Below are 16,351 nucleotides of genomic sequence, written 5' to 3'. Positions count from 1 at the left end.
GGGTGCTTAAGAAAGATTCTACTCCAGGGTGTTCCCCTTCTTGGCACTTAAGCCATTTATTTTCTTTGACCATTAATGAAGTCTTACCCGAGACATTTTTGTTATCTGTGGCAATTGCTACTTATACTTCCCTTCAGGAAAAAGTGGTAAATTGTAAAGAGCATTGGCCAGTGACCTCATGAACCCCTTAGTTCTAGTTCTGACTGTAATCCTGACCTCTGGCACATCAATTTAAGGTTGATTTAGCTTCCTCACTTATAAAGCCAAGTCATTAGCTTAGAGAATTGATCCTAAAAACCAAAAAGAACAAAGCATGGTGAAATGGAGTGTTAAAGCAAAAAATCATACCCTCTTACAAATATTCCAACAAAATTGGTGTTGTGTTTTTCACTGTATGCTAGGAAAACCACCAAATTACAAGAATCACACTACCAAACCACCTCACTCCATAATCAAAATTGTGTATGAGAGTTGGCAAGAAATTTAGTCACCAAGTAGCATTTATGTTAAATATGAAATCCCGGGCAGTGGTAGGTACTTGCTGCCCCTTATAAACTAAGAGTTGTTTCCACTCATTCTGATTTTAGTTCATTTTTATTTCAGAGTCTGAATAATATGGACATTAATTGTATAAGGTTTGCAGGTTTACTGAAAAGTGGTAACTGCTTTATATTAAGTCTAACCCAACACAGTCTCTATAATTAATCCAATTACAATAGGTCGGTCGCAAATTAATCACCAAATGTTTCTTTGGTATGGGCAAGAAAATCTGATTTTTCATCTGGGTCTTAAAAGCTATAAAGAAACACATGTGGTGTTGACATGGGACCTTATGCAGCATCTCTACATACATAAACCAAATAGTCACTTAGAATAAACATGTAGCTTGTTCAGTTTTGATACACTAATTCCAGAGAGCTACTTATGGGTTTTTTCCCATATCTAAATTTCCAAGTGTCTGGAGAAAAGTTGTAATAATGGACTCACCTCTTTCCCTGACACATAATACATACAAAAAGAACCCATACCCAAATTACAGAATTTTTATTGTTTTCAAATACTATACAAAAAGAAAAAAAAAATACAGTGTGCATTTCATGATAAACAAATCCAGAAACAGTGATTCCAAATTAAAGGTGTTTTCTCCTTCTCTATTTCAGTAGTTTGAATTACTAAAAGAATAATGCAGTGAATTCTCTCTTCCATAATTTACTTTGGAATTTACTCTTGCTTTATTTTCCACAAACTCCATGGGTTAATTTCAGGGATTTCCTTCTTTCACACTTGTTCACTTGAACATCTGAGATTTCACTCTCAAGTTACTGTTTTCTTTCAGTGTCAAACACAAAATTCAATAGCGTGACCAGGACCTCTCTGGTATTTTTAATAATTACTGTGTTCCAAATTTCTTAAATATCTGTGAATTCATAATATTGAATCTTCCACAATGACTACTTTGAATAGTATTTCTACCTCCATATGTTTGTCTAAATTCAATCTTTCACTACTTTTTACTACTACTTTTAAGATGCAGAGTTCTTTGCAAAAGATTAAATCATTTGAAATTAAATAAAGGTAGATGTCTGGAAAAGCCATTCTCCCAATTTCTTTCATGACCATCACCAAGTACCCACATAGTACCATCCCGTTTTCCATTCCTTAGTCTATCATTTCTCATTATAAAGCAGAGATCTGAATATATTCCACTCAGCTAAAGGTGAAAGATAGTAACAGGGCAGGACACAAAAAACAATGTGACGAAAAGAGGATTTTGTGATTAAAAAAAAAAAAAAGACTGGTTGGGAAAAAAAATAATTTAACAGTTATGATGAGTAACCACAGTATTTCTATAAAAAGACAAATTTTTACAGATCCAGTCCTCCAGGACAGCACTTCAACAACTGGGCAACTGCCTTAAAGTCTCTTCAAGGAAATAATATATATGTTAGCCTAACACCATTAAGCAGTGATTTAAAGCAGATAGTTAAAAAAAAAAAAAAGTTATGTTTGTTGTTTTTTTGTTTTGTTTTGTTTCTTTGCATAGACACCAGTTGATTATTTAATACAAGCTGTTTCCAGACCCCTGGTCTCACAATAAATATTGAGACCTATACGACTCATATACAGAATTTATTAAGCTTTTCACATTTAATAGAGCATTATTTCTGGTTGCATCTAAAATGCTATAACAAAAACTCTAGCAATCAAGAATGGCAGCGTGTTACTTATAACAACCAACACTTGTGGCTTTTCAAATTTGGTTTTCGTAAGATAATTTATCCTGAAGTAAATCTAGTCATGCTTTAAAAAAAAAAAAAGCCTCAGGTCACTCCAAGCTTGGCAATTAACATTTGGCATAAACAATACGAAAACAATTACAGCTTGATAAATAACAAATACAACATTATAGGCCATAACCATACACGGAATAATGAAAGGTCATAGTGACAAATAAGTAACTAATTAGAAGAAAGTACCTTGGCCTCCATGCAGATAATTCTAGAGGCTTTGGTTCATTCAGCCCTGCCATTTTTTTCAAAGTAGAGGGGCAATGTCTACAGTATCACTTATGCATTAAATCCTCAGGAGTTACCACTAACCCCTTAGTATAAAATCTTTTCAAGTTATATTAGTCATACAACTTTGTGTGCTCATTTTTAAATGGTGCTAAATGAATTATATGAAGACAGCAACATTCCCCCTAATGTGATTGATTTTAGCATTTTTACAGCTACTGAGATCTAAACAATGGTCAAGCTTTTGAATGGAACAGGTGATGAGTGTTCCTATTCCAACCTACTGGTAATTAGGAGACAGCCTGAATCAAAATGTTATTTTGCAACCTACTCTGAAACTAGAAATTTAGTCTCATGACAAGTAAGTCAAGAGAAGTGGCATAATAACAAATACACTGAATGGGTTATTATCACAATTGGTGACAAGAATGTGAGGGTTCTGCTCTCAAGTCACCTAGGACTCTGAACCGCCACACATGTCGTCACTTACCAAACTGTAACAAACTGGAAGTCGAGCTAATTTATTTATACTTAGTCTGCTGTCTTCAGACACACAAGATACAAGATACCTTCTACCAGAACAATGTTTATTCAAGAAACATTTTCTGTAGCTGGTCGTTCTCCCCTTGGAGCTAAAGAAAATTGTGCCAAAACTTGTAATAACCAGGATTCAGGAAATTTTAAAGAAAATTTTAGTTAACAATCAAATACGCAGAGGTTCAAGAAGGAGACAAGAAAATCGTATTGAAGACAAAGATCAAAGTGGCATCCCAGATCCACAGCAATTTTGTAAAGGAGGAAAGCAGTATGATAACCTGAAGCTTCTTAGATCATTCTAATGAGGATCCCCAGGGATTACATGTGTTGTTGTTGTTATTGTTTTTTTATAATAGTGTTTCCTAAATCAGGGCCCTTAAATGCACATTAGAGAGTGAAAATAGTTTTATTTTGTTCAACCCACAAACTATTTGGTCAAATGAATACGTAAAGCTAAGTGAAAGCACATCTGGTGTAAATTCACGGCGACGACTGTTGACAAGACGTGCTTGGGATCTTGCTTGCAGCATCTGGCAGTGGGTAGCCGAACAAAGGTGAGGGCCTCACGGGTTCGCCTGCATCTGTTCGGGAAGAGGCTCTGGGGCGCCAGCACTGGCATTTGCCGTTGAATTCAAGACTTCTCCAAAATCCCCGCCAGCTGGCTTGGTTCCCCCTACTTTAGACTTTAAAAAAAAAAAAAAAAAAAAAAGTTCAAAAAGGACAAGACATCATGAAACATAAATTCAGCTGACTCTGCAAAAAAGTAACTCAAATTTTACTTTGAGGATCAAATCCATCTGGAACCTGCTAGCCCAGCGAAGGTCATATAGGCGCGGAATACAAGTACTGCTGCGGTGTTCCCGCGCAGTTAAACAGAAAGCCGTGCAGGGTCCTCTGCGGGAATACTCAGATTGGTAGATGCTACCGATCTTCTTTTTTCCCATCTGCTCATCGTTCCTCCCAGGAAAATCTGTCCAAAAAACTTCTAAAGACCTATTACTCTCAAATATCTATTGGAAGTCTGTCTATATTTGGAAAACACTTTAGCTCCATCAGACTGTTCATTCAGCTACATTCATTCAAGAAATACTGAATCTGGGGCGCCTGGGTGGCTCAGTGGGTTAAAGCCTTTGCCTTCGGCTCAGGTCATGATCCCAGGGTCCTGGGATCGAGCCCCGCATCAGGCTCTCTGCTCAGCAGAGAGCTTGCTTCCTCCTCTCTCTCTGCCTGCCTCTCTGCCTACTTGTAATCTCTGCCTGTCAAATAAATAAATAAATAATCTTAAAAAAAAAAAAAGAAAAGAACTACTGAATCTGACAAGCAAAGAAATTGATCTGTTTTTCCCAGTTACAGCATAAAACCTAATGTGCTGCTACTTACAGTGTGGTGCAAGGATCCCCAGACTGACTCAGTGCCCCCTGGGAGCCTGTTAGACATGTAGGCTCAGCCCAGTCTCCCCACCTCCTTCTAGAGATCTCCAGGGGCTTCCTAGACAAGTTACAGGGTGTGAAGCACTACTCCAATTTATCTGGCCTGAAATTTTGTCAGTGAACATCTGTCTGTATGAATAGGTCTGCCTTACATTTGTATCATACTTTATGCTTTTCAAAACCCTTATGTCATTTCATCCTTAACAACACTGACCTATCTATGCTCTCTGTTACATCTCCTTACTGCCCGACGGGACAGCTGACTAATATTAGGAAACGTTAATCAGAAACCCACAAAGCAACTCACGGTAGGTTTAACTTGCCCCTGCTCTTAGTTGAATCGTAACTGACTAGCCACATTATCAGTTGGAATCTAGCTGAAATTTTCTCTCACTCTCTTTGGTTTCCCATCAACGATCCCTAAATTGTTTGGAAAATCTGCACGACTTTTGTCCACTGCATATTTACTAATTTATTAAAACACACTCCTTTATTACAGGAAAAGTTTAAGACCCTTGCAATTCAACACGTCTAATGCAGGACTCCTTCCACAACTGGTCCTTTCTCTATTCTTCCTTAAGACCTTAATTGGCTGTAGCAGCTACCTAGTTGGCCCAGTCGGATACCTGGGAGAGAATCCTTGATCGTTCTCTCTTGTGCCACATCCAATCCAAGGGCGACTTTCAAGCTGTCATTTCTAAATTCTAAACATCTCTGAAACCTGTCCCATGGGCACTACCTTAACTCACCCCACCACCATCTTGGCATAATTCCTTTGTCCTAACTAGTCTTCTGACGCCAGTCTTCGTTCCCTCAGCTCTGCAGGGCACCAGTGATCTTTCCAAAATGCACAGCATACACTACCCACACTGTTTGAAATCCATTAAGGGCGTCCCATTGCCCCAAGTCCAAATTCTTTAGTGTGGCCTACCCATCACCCTAGCTTCATCTTCTGCTCACTACCCTACAAGCACAGCAAAGTTCCTGGTATTCCTGAAAAGGGCTCCAAAGCTGCAAACATTCCCCTCAACCTCAAAGCCTCCATTTATATTATTGTGTCCTGTGAGATGCCCTTCCCTATCTTCCCCCCTAGGCCAAGACAGACATTCCTGCTACTGGTCCCACTGCATCCCCGAGTCTCCCTGTCATGGCACCTGACCTCACTTTATTTTCATTGGCCATTCAAATGTCTACCCATCTTACAGAAAGGGTCTCTGTCTCTTGCTCACTGTGGTATCTCTGAGGCCTACCCCTGTCACATAGCAAATGCCCAATAATCCCAGACCCATGAATCAATCCAAAATCTAAACCTAAGTACATGGAGACCTGATGTTTAATTGAATATAAATGTAATCTAGCTAAATTACGTCCCAAGCATACAACCATATTTTACAGCCTTTTGAGGTTATGTTTCATAAACTTCACTTTTTAAAAAAATTACAAGTTTTTTATCTGAATGGTGCCTAGTCATGTCTCAAAAGCCAAATTTTACCACAATTTATAGAAGCTAAATCTACTCAGAAGGAGAGTATGTAGTAAATGACCTGGACTTTTCTCCTCACCTTCAATGGCAAAAGAATACAGTTGTCTGGTTTTCCAACCAGTCATTTCAAAAACTAATGCTTAAGGCAGATTTCAAGGCGAGGCTTATCACAACAGACCCCAAATAGTGAGAACTGAATTCTAGTAAACCTTGACTTCGACAATGTACAGTCTATTTTCAAATACATGACTAGGCATTATAAAGAATAAAGCAGGTCTCATACTGACCTAGAAGAACGACTAGGATAAACATTTTGCTCATCAAATAAGTATTAAGCAGCTTCAATGTGCCAAGGACTATTCTAGGCCTTTGAGAAGCATCAGTGAGTAAAAGGAACAGGTGTCTGTGTCTGTGGGATCATAGAGTACATATGCTAGTGGGGGCTGAATAAACAATGTTATAGGACTGTCTGTGCAGTGTGATTCTTTCTGAAAAATGTTTATGCATTTATGTAGAAAGAGAAAAGGTGTGTATTTGTGTCTGTAAAAGAAAAAAAGATCCAGGTCTTGGAAGAGTGTTTGGTTTTTATTCCATAAGTATCCCCTGCTTCTGCAATTTAGGAAGCATTTAGGGGCACCTGGGTGGCTCAGTCCTTAAGTGTCTGTTTTCAGTTCAGGTCATGATCCCTGAGTCCTAGGATCAAGCCCTGCACTGGGCTCCCTGCTCCACAGGAAGCCTGTTCTCCCTCTCCCACTCCCCATTTGTGTTCCCTCTCTCACTGTTTCTCTATTAAAAAAATAAATAAATAAAAAATTAATTATAAATCTTAAAAAAAAAAAAAGGAAAAAGGAAAGAAAAAAAGATGCATTTAGAAATAAGTGACTCCAGTTACAATTCTGAAAGACTGAATCTGAATATTTGTTTTTAAGCAGATTTATATAAAGGGTTTAAGATAATGCCTTTAATCCTTAAAAACATCTACAGTACTTAACAGATTTAGTTTAAGAATAAAGTTAATACTGGCTTTGCACAAATTTGTAGAGAAGGGCTGGGCAGTAGATGGGACCTAAGACAACCTTTCTGGCCACTGGTAATCCTGAGTTGGTGATTTTATAATTTTGAATATAATCTTGAAAATAATATAATTTACAAATTAAGAAAGCTAGTGGTGGAAAAATGCCCACCTTCCCTGAAATCAAAGCCATCAAAAAATAAAACCATGCATCATTAATAATGATCACCATGGCATCCCCATCATTATCTTAAATGTCTAATAACTGAGGACTGAACAAACACTATCTGTCAGAGGGTACATGTAAGCAATCATTAAACCTAATTTTGAGGAAGAATATTTAATGACATAGGAAAATGTTGTGGTATTTGGTTAATTCCTTCTTAAAGCACAAAGGCATAGTTCTACTACATACGTATCGCTGACTCTAGGTGATAGGACCAACTTTTTTGTGTCTTACTTTTTGTGCTTTTGTAATGTACTTATTAATTTTCTACAATAAAATTTATATTAAATTTTATCTGGTTATAAAAGTATTTGAGTCACACAAAGTTCTGGAGTACTACTGCTTTTTAAATCCTACATTTCCTTTCAGCATTTAGCTTCTGCCATGCTACAACATACACTCAAAAAATGGATTAAAAGAGAATATATCACCCATAATAATGTAAATAAAGTTATTAAGGCTCTTTAAATACTTTTAGAAAGAAAGAGTAATGAGAATAATTTACCCACAGCAAAAAAAATTAAAAAATTAAGGTACCAAGTAAGACATCACTATTCGTCTCTACTTGCCTTTAAGTTTTCAACCTTTTCTTCAAATGATTTGAAAGTTGGGGAGTTTCTATGGAGAGAAAGAAAAACAGAGTTCTATTACAAACACTGAATAAAACTCACTAGCTTGGCGTCATTAGTTGACTGTATTCCTCTTCACCATTATTCTCGGTCAAAGAAGAGACTGATAAACTGTACATGTGTGTGCAGGCACACACACAAATCATTAGGTAGGACATTACTAGGGAAAATGATCCGTTTCGGGTCTAAGATTTTGACAACACCACCTTCAGTTCCACAAACGGCCTGTCTCAGTCATACGGGACAACAGTTGGAGTCCAGTACATGTGTGAGGAGAGGGAACAAAGGCACCTAGAACATCGATTCTGTCATTTCACCCATCTAGTCATGCCACTTTACCTTTGGTGACCGTACTATACTTTAAAACTCGAGTTTAAATTCCCATGTTGCCTGGCCAGAGTCCTACAGTAGTAACCCACATCCCCAAGCAGGACAAGCAGACCCATGCCCCAAGCATGAACAGGGATCCTGGTTTCCAGGGAGCAGCATTAGAGACCAAGAAAGGGAGACCGAAAGGAAGAGATGTGGTTTCGTCTACATCACAAAGCTTCCCCGGGGGACAGAGCACTCAGATCCCAGGCCTTCACAGGCCTTCCCACTCATCTGTATTAATTACGGAGGATCACAGCACCTATGTTGCTCACATCTGGGTTTCCAAACTGCCAGACTTCACCTGACCTCAAATATCCTTCATGTTACCCTAGATGGAAAAGGTGAAGAAGGGAATACGGGGTCTCCTCCCTCCCACAGTGGGGATGGGCAGCCAGTGACAAGGGGCGGGCCCCCAGATGCATCAGTGACTCTTGGGAAGCGGCTGGCAATGCAAGTCCTCAGGTCCCACCTCAGGCTTACAGAAATCAGAAACCAGAGGAGAGGCCCAGCCAACAAGGGGCTTTAACAAGCTCTCCTGGTAGTTCTGAAGTTTGCTACAAGTTTAGCCAAGCATGTATGATTAAAAGTCCCCTGCCTCCCTAGAGAGGCAAGCGTGGTAATAACATATGCCACTTGCACGGGTTTCCTAATGAAAGTGGACTATACAATTAAATCACAGCTGGCTCCAAATGTCACGGTGGGATGAGGGAAGTGGAACTGGAAGGATGGAAGAGAAGAGGAGCAATTAAAGCTAATGTAGGCAGATGTGGTGGGACACGTATTAGAGATGCGAAAAAGCAGCTTCGTTAGATGAGTCGTGTTCATGTTTTCAATTAAGCAGATTAAAGATATGAAACAATATTATGGGTTTTCAAAATATAAGAGTTTTTTTTTTTTAATCACAAATCTTGAATGTATCTCTCATACCCTCTTAACATCACACGTAGAGTGAATGAAAACTGACAGATATGGACACTCAGCTTACGTAGAGCAGAACCCCAGGTCTCTGTTTCAGAACAGTTCAAGTTCAACATCTAAGTAAAGAATAAGTACTAAGTAAGATCAAGTACATTTTATAAAAATATACTTTACCTCATAGCAGGCATGCTAATTGAATGTTGAATGGAGCGGATACTAAGAGGCAGCATTAAAAAGAGATAGACATGAAATTAGTACTGTGATTAGACATGATAAAAACCTTCTTTCTAGAAGCTTATTCTTTTGGCACCATGAAGACTTAATCTACTTTTTGAGGTGGAGGGGATCAAAGTCATTCCCAAAATAATTTATTTTTATTCATGAGCCAATTTGTTTAAAATTTTTCAAAAAAATTTTTTAGTTTATTTATTAAAATAATCTCTATACCCAACATGGGCTTGAACTCATGACCCCAAGATCAAGAGTCATATGCTCCACGGACTGAGCCAGTCAGGTGCTCCTTCATGAGCCAATTTAAATCACATAAGTTGATAGAACTAATAATTCAACCTTACATTTTATAGCACTTTGGAAACTCCAGTGCTTTCACTGTGGGTCATCTAGCACCAAGGCTCAGAAGTTAAATGATTTACCCAGGGTCATAGTAGAATCAAGAATGGAACCTGGGTCTTCCTGATTCCTAATTCAATGTTCACCGCCTCCCCTCAAAAAAACAAACAAACAAACAAAAAAACGAAGCACACAAAGAGGCGCGCACACACACACACACACAAATGAGGCTGGAGAAGGGTTCCAGCAGCTGCCTTTCTCCCACAGATTTGTGATCAGACCAAAATAAATCACCTATTTGACAACTTCAAGTCAGATCAGAGATCACTCCTTAGTAGTAGTATTAATTTTCTAGTAAGAGACACTTGTATTTCATTCCCATTAACTAAATGTTCTTAATGGTCATTCAAATACCATCTGGTCCTTTGTTTTACCAGGACCAGCTTCCTTCTCTAGGGCAATGTGGTTCACTGACCACCCAGGTTCAAGGTTATCTACTCTCAGCCATCTCCCATAGAGACCGCCTCACAAAATGAAAGTACTTTACTATTATGGCTCACAAAGTCACTGTAAATTGATGATATGATTGCTGTCCTTGAAATATTCTGATCACTGGCACAGCACTTTTGGCAGGAAATCTTTCCTGTGGTTAAGCTGGACAGTCCAAGGTATTCTCAATTATATTTGAATATTGCATGTGTGATTTAGTTTTCTCAAAAAAATCTGTTTTACAAATGATAATGCGTTTCAAAAGAAGCTCCCGCAATCTAGTTTTGCACTAATATGTAGTGACATGGAAGTATGATCTTGACATAAATCAAAATATGCTTGCAGTTCACAATCAAAATAACTGGTAAAATATTTGGACATTCATACTTAATGTCGTACATGACAGAAGCAAAGAGCCATACAGCTCACCATTCTCTCTATACTATAAGAGTGGTATATAACTTGGATATAAGACTATTCTCTAAGAGGAATTTGCTAATTCTTTTCCTCCTTGATCCACTGCAGTGGGCTGGATCCATATTTGAAGGACAAAGAGGAATAAAAATCATCCCTCTTCGTTTACAATTCTAATTGTTTTAATTACAGTAGTTTGCGATAGACTTCTAAAGAGTCTGTCTGCATAATCACATTTCTTCAGCCACTTTCCATCATCCTAAGTGATGATAACTGGATCAGTGGAGCCCAACCACAACTAACCTCCTGCTCATCTACAAATTGTTTGTGCTGAACAAAAGGGGGGGGCCAAGAAGAGACCAATTAAGGTTCTTTTCTTATCCTGGGATTTTGTAATTAGGACACTAAGCCATTGGTCAGTTAGTGGCTAAGTACTTGAGCTAATAAAGTTATGCAGGCTTAGGTGTCGAGGAAGACCTTTTATGGGACCAGGAAGGGCAAAGCTGCACGACAGCAAAGGAAGCGAGTTCCCAAAAAAGTACTGAACAGAAGCACAGAGGGAGGTAGAGGAAAGGAAGGAGAGAGGACCATGTGGGGATGGTTAGGGGGAGGGGGGAGCAGGTGGGAGAGGAACAGTGGTTTCCTTGGTTTCTGGAAGCGACCTTGATTTCTACCAGCTTTCCAATCAGCACGCCTAGTCTGGGTGGGTCCAGGACTTGCTTCCTTTCCTCTTCTTGGATTCTCTTTCTGTGAAGCACATTCCCCTTCTTAGGTCAGCTAATTTACACAATATTTTGCTCCTTATAACCAAGACTCTTCACTAGAATATTCATTTTGGCAGAAATTACCAAATTCTGGCAAAAGGAGGAGACTTACAGCTGAATGTGTGATAAACTGCTTGTTCGTGGGACTCACAGACTGAATTCACAGTATTGACAAAATGAGGAAATGGGTGGCAAAACTGCCAATTTCAGAAGTCCACAGCTAATCCTAGCCACTGTTCCTAAGCACCATGTAAAAGCTCATTCCTTCCAATGGTCATTTGGGGAGCTCTGTGCCCCCTTGAACATACAAGCTAGTTAAGAGGGAATGGGGTCAAAGGCAAAGTGAAAGAAATAATCATAAAATGCATTCTAAGTGCATCAAGTTAATCGTAGTAAATTCAACATCTGGAGCACAAGTTACTTCAGGATTATCCTACATGTAAGAAATCAGCCCTGGGGCCCTAAAAGTTGAAGAAGGGAATTGTAAGTCACCTGGAATTATCAGGAGATGGAGAATGGAAACAAGAAGGCAGTGGAGAGCTACGCATGAGTCTAATCAAGGGGTCTCCCCCGATTAAGAAAGTAGATAGATGGTAGTAGAACATCAATGCAAGGAGACGTCAGGAAGAAAAAGGGAAACTGACAAATAAGGCTAACAGGAGAAAACAATAATATTGGAAATACAGATAACTTTTTAAATGTTTGGTTTTTACACTTATTACAAGAAAGGACTACCAATATCCTTCCAAGAAAACCAAGTCAGAAGCTGACAATCTGGGGCACTTACGTTATGAAGCACCTCACCGGCCCCAATGATTTCTGCAGTGTGACTTGAAGAATGTTAAAAATAATCACTCTGAGAAATCTAAGAAACAATGTAGCATCTCTTGTAAGGCCTTCAGGGTCCTACTTGCTAGTGTTGAACTTCCATTAGCTGTTAGCCGCAAAGACAAAGGGAAGAATACACATACTTAATATTTATGCGGGAATACATAAGGAAAAGCAAGGAAGTGATAATGATAAAGTGTTTATTTTGTGACAAATCACAGAGCTGAATTTGGTTGTGAGCACCTTTCTTTAGGTTTTGTATTTCACAGTAAGGTTAAAAATATACTCACTGAACAAAGAATGAGATCAAAGTAACACAAATTCATACAAAGTGTGGGTCTCCCTGCATCCGAGGTAGCCATGTTGATAGGGAGTACAAAGAGTACCCAGCGATTTCAAATCTACTCAGTTATTTGAACTTCTTTGTAATCCACATATAGATGAAATTCCATTTTGTTGGTGGCTAGTTTGTAATTCCCAGGGCAGCTGTTCTTGCTCTCCTAGATTCCCTATGGAAAGCTACACAACTTGCCTCAACTTACCTAACATCTCCAATCTCACTGAAGTTTAACTATGGAAAACTTCAGAAGCAAAAAGCCATGTTGCTGGGAGGCCAGAGCAGTCTCTAATAGATACATTGTGAGGATTAGTTAACAACCATACAGCAAATATTGTTAACATTTTTCCATCTTGAATGGCAACCCTTAAATGTGTAGTATCAAGAGTAGTAATGTAAATCTGGGCTCCTCAAAACACTGACCAAAAAAGAAACCATATGGCAACCAGGTTCTCACTAAATGCTTCTCAATCTTGTATTTACTCTTACTTTAGAAAAGTTATTCTTTCAAAAGACTGAATATTTTTTTTTTTACATTTTCCTTGTTTCTTACCCAGCTACTTGATCTCTTCACCCCTAATCACTATGAAGAAGGCGGCATAAAAGGAGGAATGAGGAGGAAGGAAGGAGTAGGTAGGACACAGAGAAAGGAGGGGTAGGGTGAACAGTTAATGCTTACTATGTGCCAGGCGCGCTATCTGTGTATTATTCCGTTCTGCCCTCTTGGTAATTCCTTGACTGAAAGTGATAAACCAAGGTAACCACCGGGCAGTGCCTAGAGGGACATATTCTTCAACCATCATGGCTTTGGGGAAGCAAAATAATGCAGAGAAGAAGAATGCTGGCTCCAGAAGTAGGGTGCTGTTGGGGTTCAAGTCTCAGCCTTCAACCACTTAGCTGTGTGACCTTGGGGAAGCCACTTAATCTCTCGATGGCTTTGTTTCTTCTGTACAATCAAATAAATAAATAAATAAATAAATAAATAAATAAATAACAGCACCTCCTTCAGCGGGACTATACAGAGCCTTGCCTGGAGCATAATTAATTCACCATTATTATTACTACTACTACTGAGGACTTTAATGGAAACACACGTTAACATTTATCTCACATTAGATTATATTTAAAACTTTCACACTGTACCATTATTTCAGTGGGAACTCGAACCACACAGTCCAGACCAGGGGCTGGCACAAGGCTAGCATTCAAACAAATACTTCTGAATGAAAGAATGAATGAATGAACGACTGTGGTAACTGAAATTAGGAAATATGGGCGTGAAAGGAAGAAAAGTTCAATAAAGCTTCCCAAATTCTAATCAAGAAGCACTCTCTGAGAGAGAAGATGTCATTTCTTTTCCCATTAAGTGGTGGAAATTTTCAGCAAAACAGAATTTTCTGGAGTTACTTTAATGAGCCCCCCCCACAAAAAAAATGTAGAGGTTTTTATGAAGAAAGACACACATAAAAAGGAGAAACTTCCTTTGGAAATAAGGGCAAAGTTAATGAGCACTTCCTCCTTCATATATCAAAGGTACTGATAAAGAGACTACTGAATTACTATACTATACTCGAATACTAAAAACTGAGGTTTAATACTGGCACCAAGGAAAATGAGAAGGCGCTTTCAAAATACCTCTCAAAAAATTAAAATCATGAGTCAAAGCTCAGCATGTATGTGTAGAAAATAAGTAAACAGGAGAGGGGTGGATATGAATGTACCACCCGGGGGTGGGGGGAGCTGGCTGTCCCTACAGGGCCTCCCATTACCCTGCCCCATGTCTGGCCATCCCACACCTAATTTTCAGGGCATTCAAAACAGATCTCTCCATCTCTCTTATTTCCTCTGCTTCGTCCTCCGTCCTCCTCACACACCCACTTCCGGTGTAAGACAAATTTCTAAATCCCAAGTGCCAATTTATTAACTGACAATGTGGCATAAAAACTGTTGCCGAATCTAATTCACGTCAGCAAATCATCCACAATCCAGTCAGAGAGAGAAATCATCGCCTCAGGCTTGCTGGGTAAGCAGGGACTCAAAACAAAGGGTAGTTGACAGGATTAACCAGCTATTTCCAGCACTTGGCAGAAAGTGCTGCATCAGTCTCCACACGAGAAAAGGCCCTGTTGGGACTGAAACCGTCAACACCCACTTCCACGTTCCCTCTCCTGGACAGTTTCTGGGGCCAGTACGGTTCCCTGGACTCACTGATCTAAAAAATGTAGTCTTTCTTTCTAGAGGTTTTCTATTATGTATTTCTAGTACATATGTCTTCATATGTTTTTATGATATCCAAACACATTAAATCAGATTACGATCAGGGCTTCTTGGCCTAGAAATGATTTACGTGACTTTAGCCAACTTTTAACCTGTGAAAATTATAAAATTTAGCTTTTAGAAGATAATTTCATATCTCTAAATTTCCAAGTTTTAATCAAAACCCTTACTTTAACCTCCACATATCAATACATGCTATATTATTAACCGAGGAAAGTCAGAAGAAAGGCAGGCAGGGGCCAGGGCTGGCTCCTAAAAGGATTATTCTACAACAACCTGGAAGGAGCCCTCCACCCTTTCCCACCGAGAACAACTCCCTGATAGGCAAATGAGCATATGGACAAAAACCTGATTGGATGACAGGTGCATATTAACCAGATTAATACAACCCAACAGGGCACCTGGGTGGCTCAGTGGGTTAAGCCGCTGCCTTCGGCTCAGGTCATGATCTCAGGGTCCTGGGATCAGAGTCCCACATCAGGCTCTCTGCTCAGCAGGGAGCCTGCTTCCCTCTCTCCCTCTCTCTCTCTCTCTCTCTCTCTCTCTCTCTGCTTGCCTCTCTCTCCGTCTACTTGTGATCTCTGTCAAATAAATAAATAAAATCTTTAAAAAAATAATAATAATAATAATACAACCCAACATCTCATAAAAACCCCTAGACTTAAAACTCCCAACGATAACCCTCTCGGGTCTCCTCCCTCCTGGGGAGTTTTGTATCATCCTCAGTAAAACTGACTCTCACTCAACAAACTTGGCTTTGCTGCCCACCACTCTTCATCTGGTTTACCTCTTTATTCTTCCAAGCACCATGACCAAGAACCATGGGCTCTGAAGGAAAAAAAAAAAAATCCCCCACTCCATCCACTCAAAGATTCTAATAATAATAATACAACCCAACATCTCATAAAAACCCCTAGACTTAAAACTCCCAACGATAACCCTCTCGGGTCTCCTCCCTCCTGGGGAGTTTTGTATCATCCTCAGTAAAACTGACTCTCACTCAACAAACTTGGCTTTGCTGCCCACCACTCTTCATCTGGTTTACCTCTTTATTCTTCCAAGCACCATGACCAAGAACCATGGGCTCTGAAGGAAAAAAAAAAAAAATCCCCCACTCCATCCACTCAAAGATTCTAAGGTCTTTCCATATAAAAACCGTATCTGATTTGTGGTTATGTTCTTTGGACCTGTCCCACAAAATGCAATCTCATGTTAGCAGAATGGATTATGTGACTGAATATCACTCAACCCAAACAACCTGAGATAAAATGGTCTTAACAGATTGTCTAGAGCACTTGGGACATTTTTAATTGAATACCAAAGATACAGAATCACCTCCTACTGCTGATTTTTTTTTAAAGCACTATTTTCACGCTAAATAACTCAGCATTTAGAGTTTATTTACCCCTATGATTTTCTCTGAATTCCAGGGCCAAGTGTCATTAGGACAGAAAGACCTCAGCTCTAAGTACATATTTCCTTACTTAAGAAGACAGAATACTTGAGAAGATAACTCGCATTCACGGGAACAGAGATGAAGACTACCATG

At 39.2% G+C, this 16,351-nt stretch overlaps 1 protein-coding gene across 6 annotated transcripts in view; it reads right to left on the bottom strand.

Moving 5' to 3' along the window:
• Positions 1-1,025: 1,025 nt before the first annotated feature.
• TPD52 (tumor protein D52) overlaps positions 1,026-16,351 on the bottom strand; it is a 102,457-nt gene continuing 87,131 nt past the window's right edge. For 4 of the 6 annotated variants that reach the window (XM_045063178.1, XM_045063176.1, XM_004774229.3 and 1 more), the window contains 3 exons: positions 9,298-9,339; positions 7,774-7,822; positions 1,026-3,736 (listed from right to left, as the gene is read on the bottom strand). In XM_045063178.1, coding sequence (XP_044919113.1) covers positions 3,617-3,736; positions 7,774-7,822; positions 9,298-9,339 — 211 coding nt within the window. In that variant the 3' untranslated portion in view covers positions 1,026-3,616. The remainder of the gene's footprint in view (positions 3,737-7,773; positions 7,823-9,297; positions 9,340-16,351) is intronic. The other 2 variants (XM_004774231.3, XM_045063177.1) reach the window with 2 other exon arrangements.

This window comes from Mustela putorius, unplaced genomic scaffold (assembly GCF_011764305.1).
Source record: "Mustela putorius furo isolate JIRA1106 unplaced genomic scaffold, ASM1176430v1.1 tig00003846_pilon_pilon_pilon, whole genome shotgun sequence".
Taxonomy (NCBI): domain Eukaryota; kingdom Metazoa; phylum Chordata; class Mammalia; order Carnivora; family Mustelidae; genus Mustela; species Mustela putorius.
Note: the sequence above shows the minus strand (reverse complement) of the source record. Positions and strands in the feature narration are given on the sequence as shown.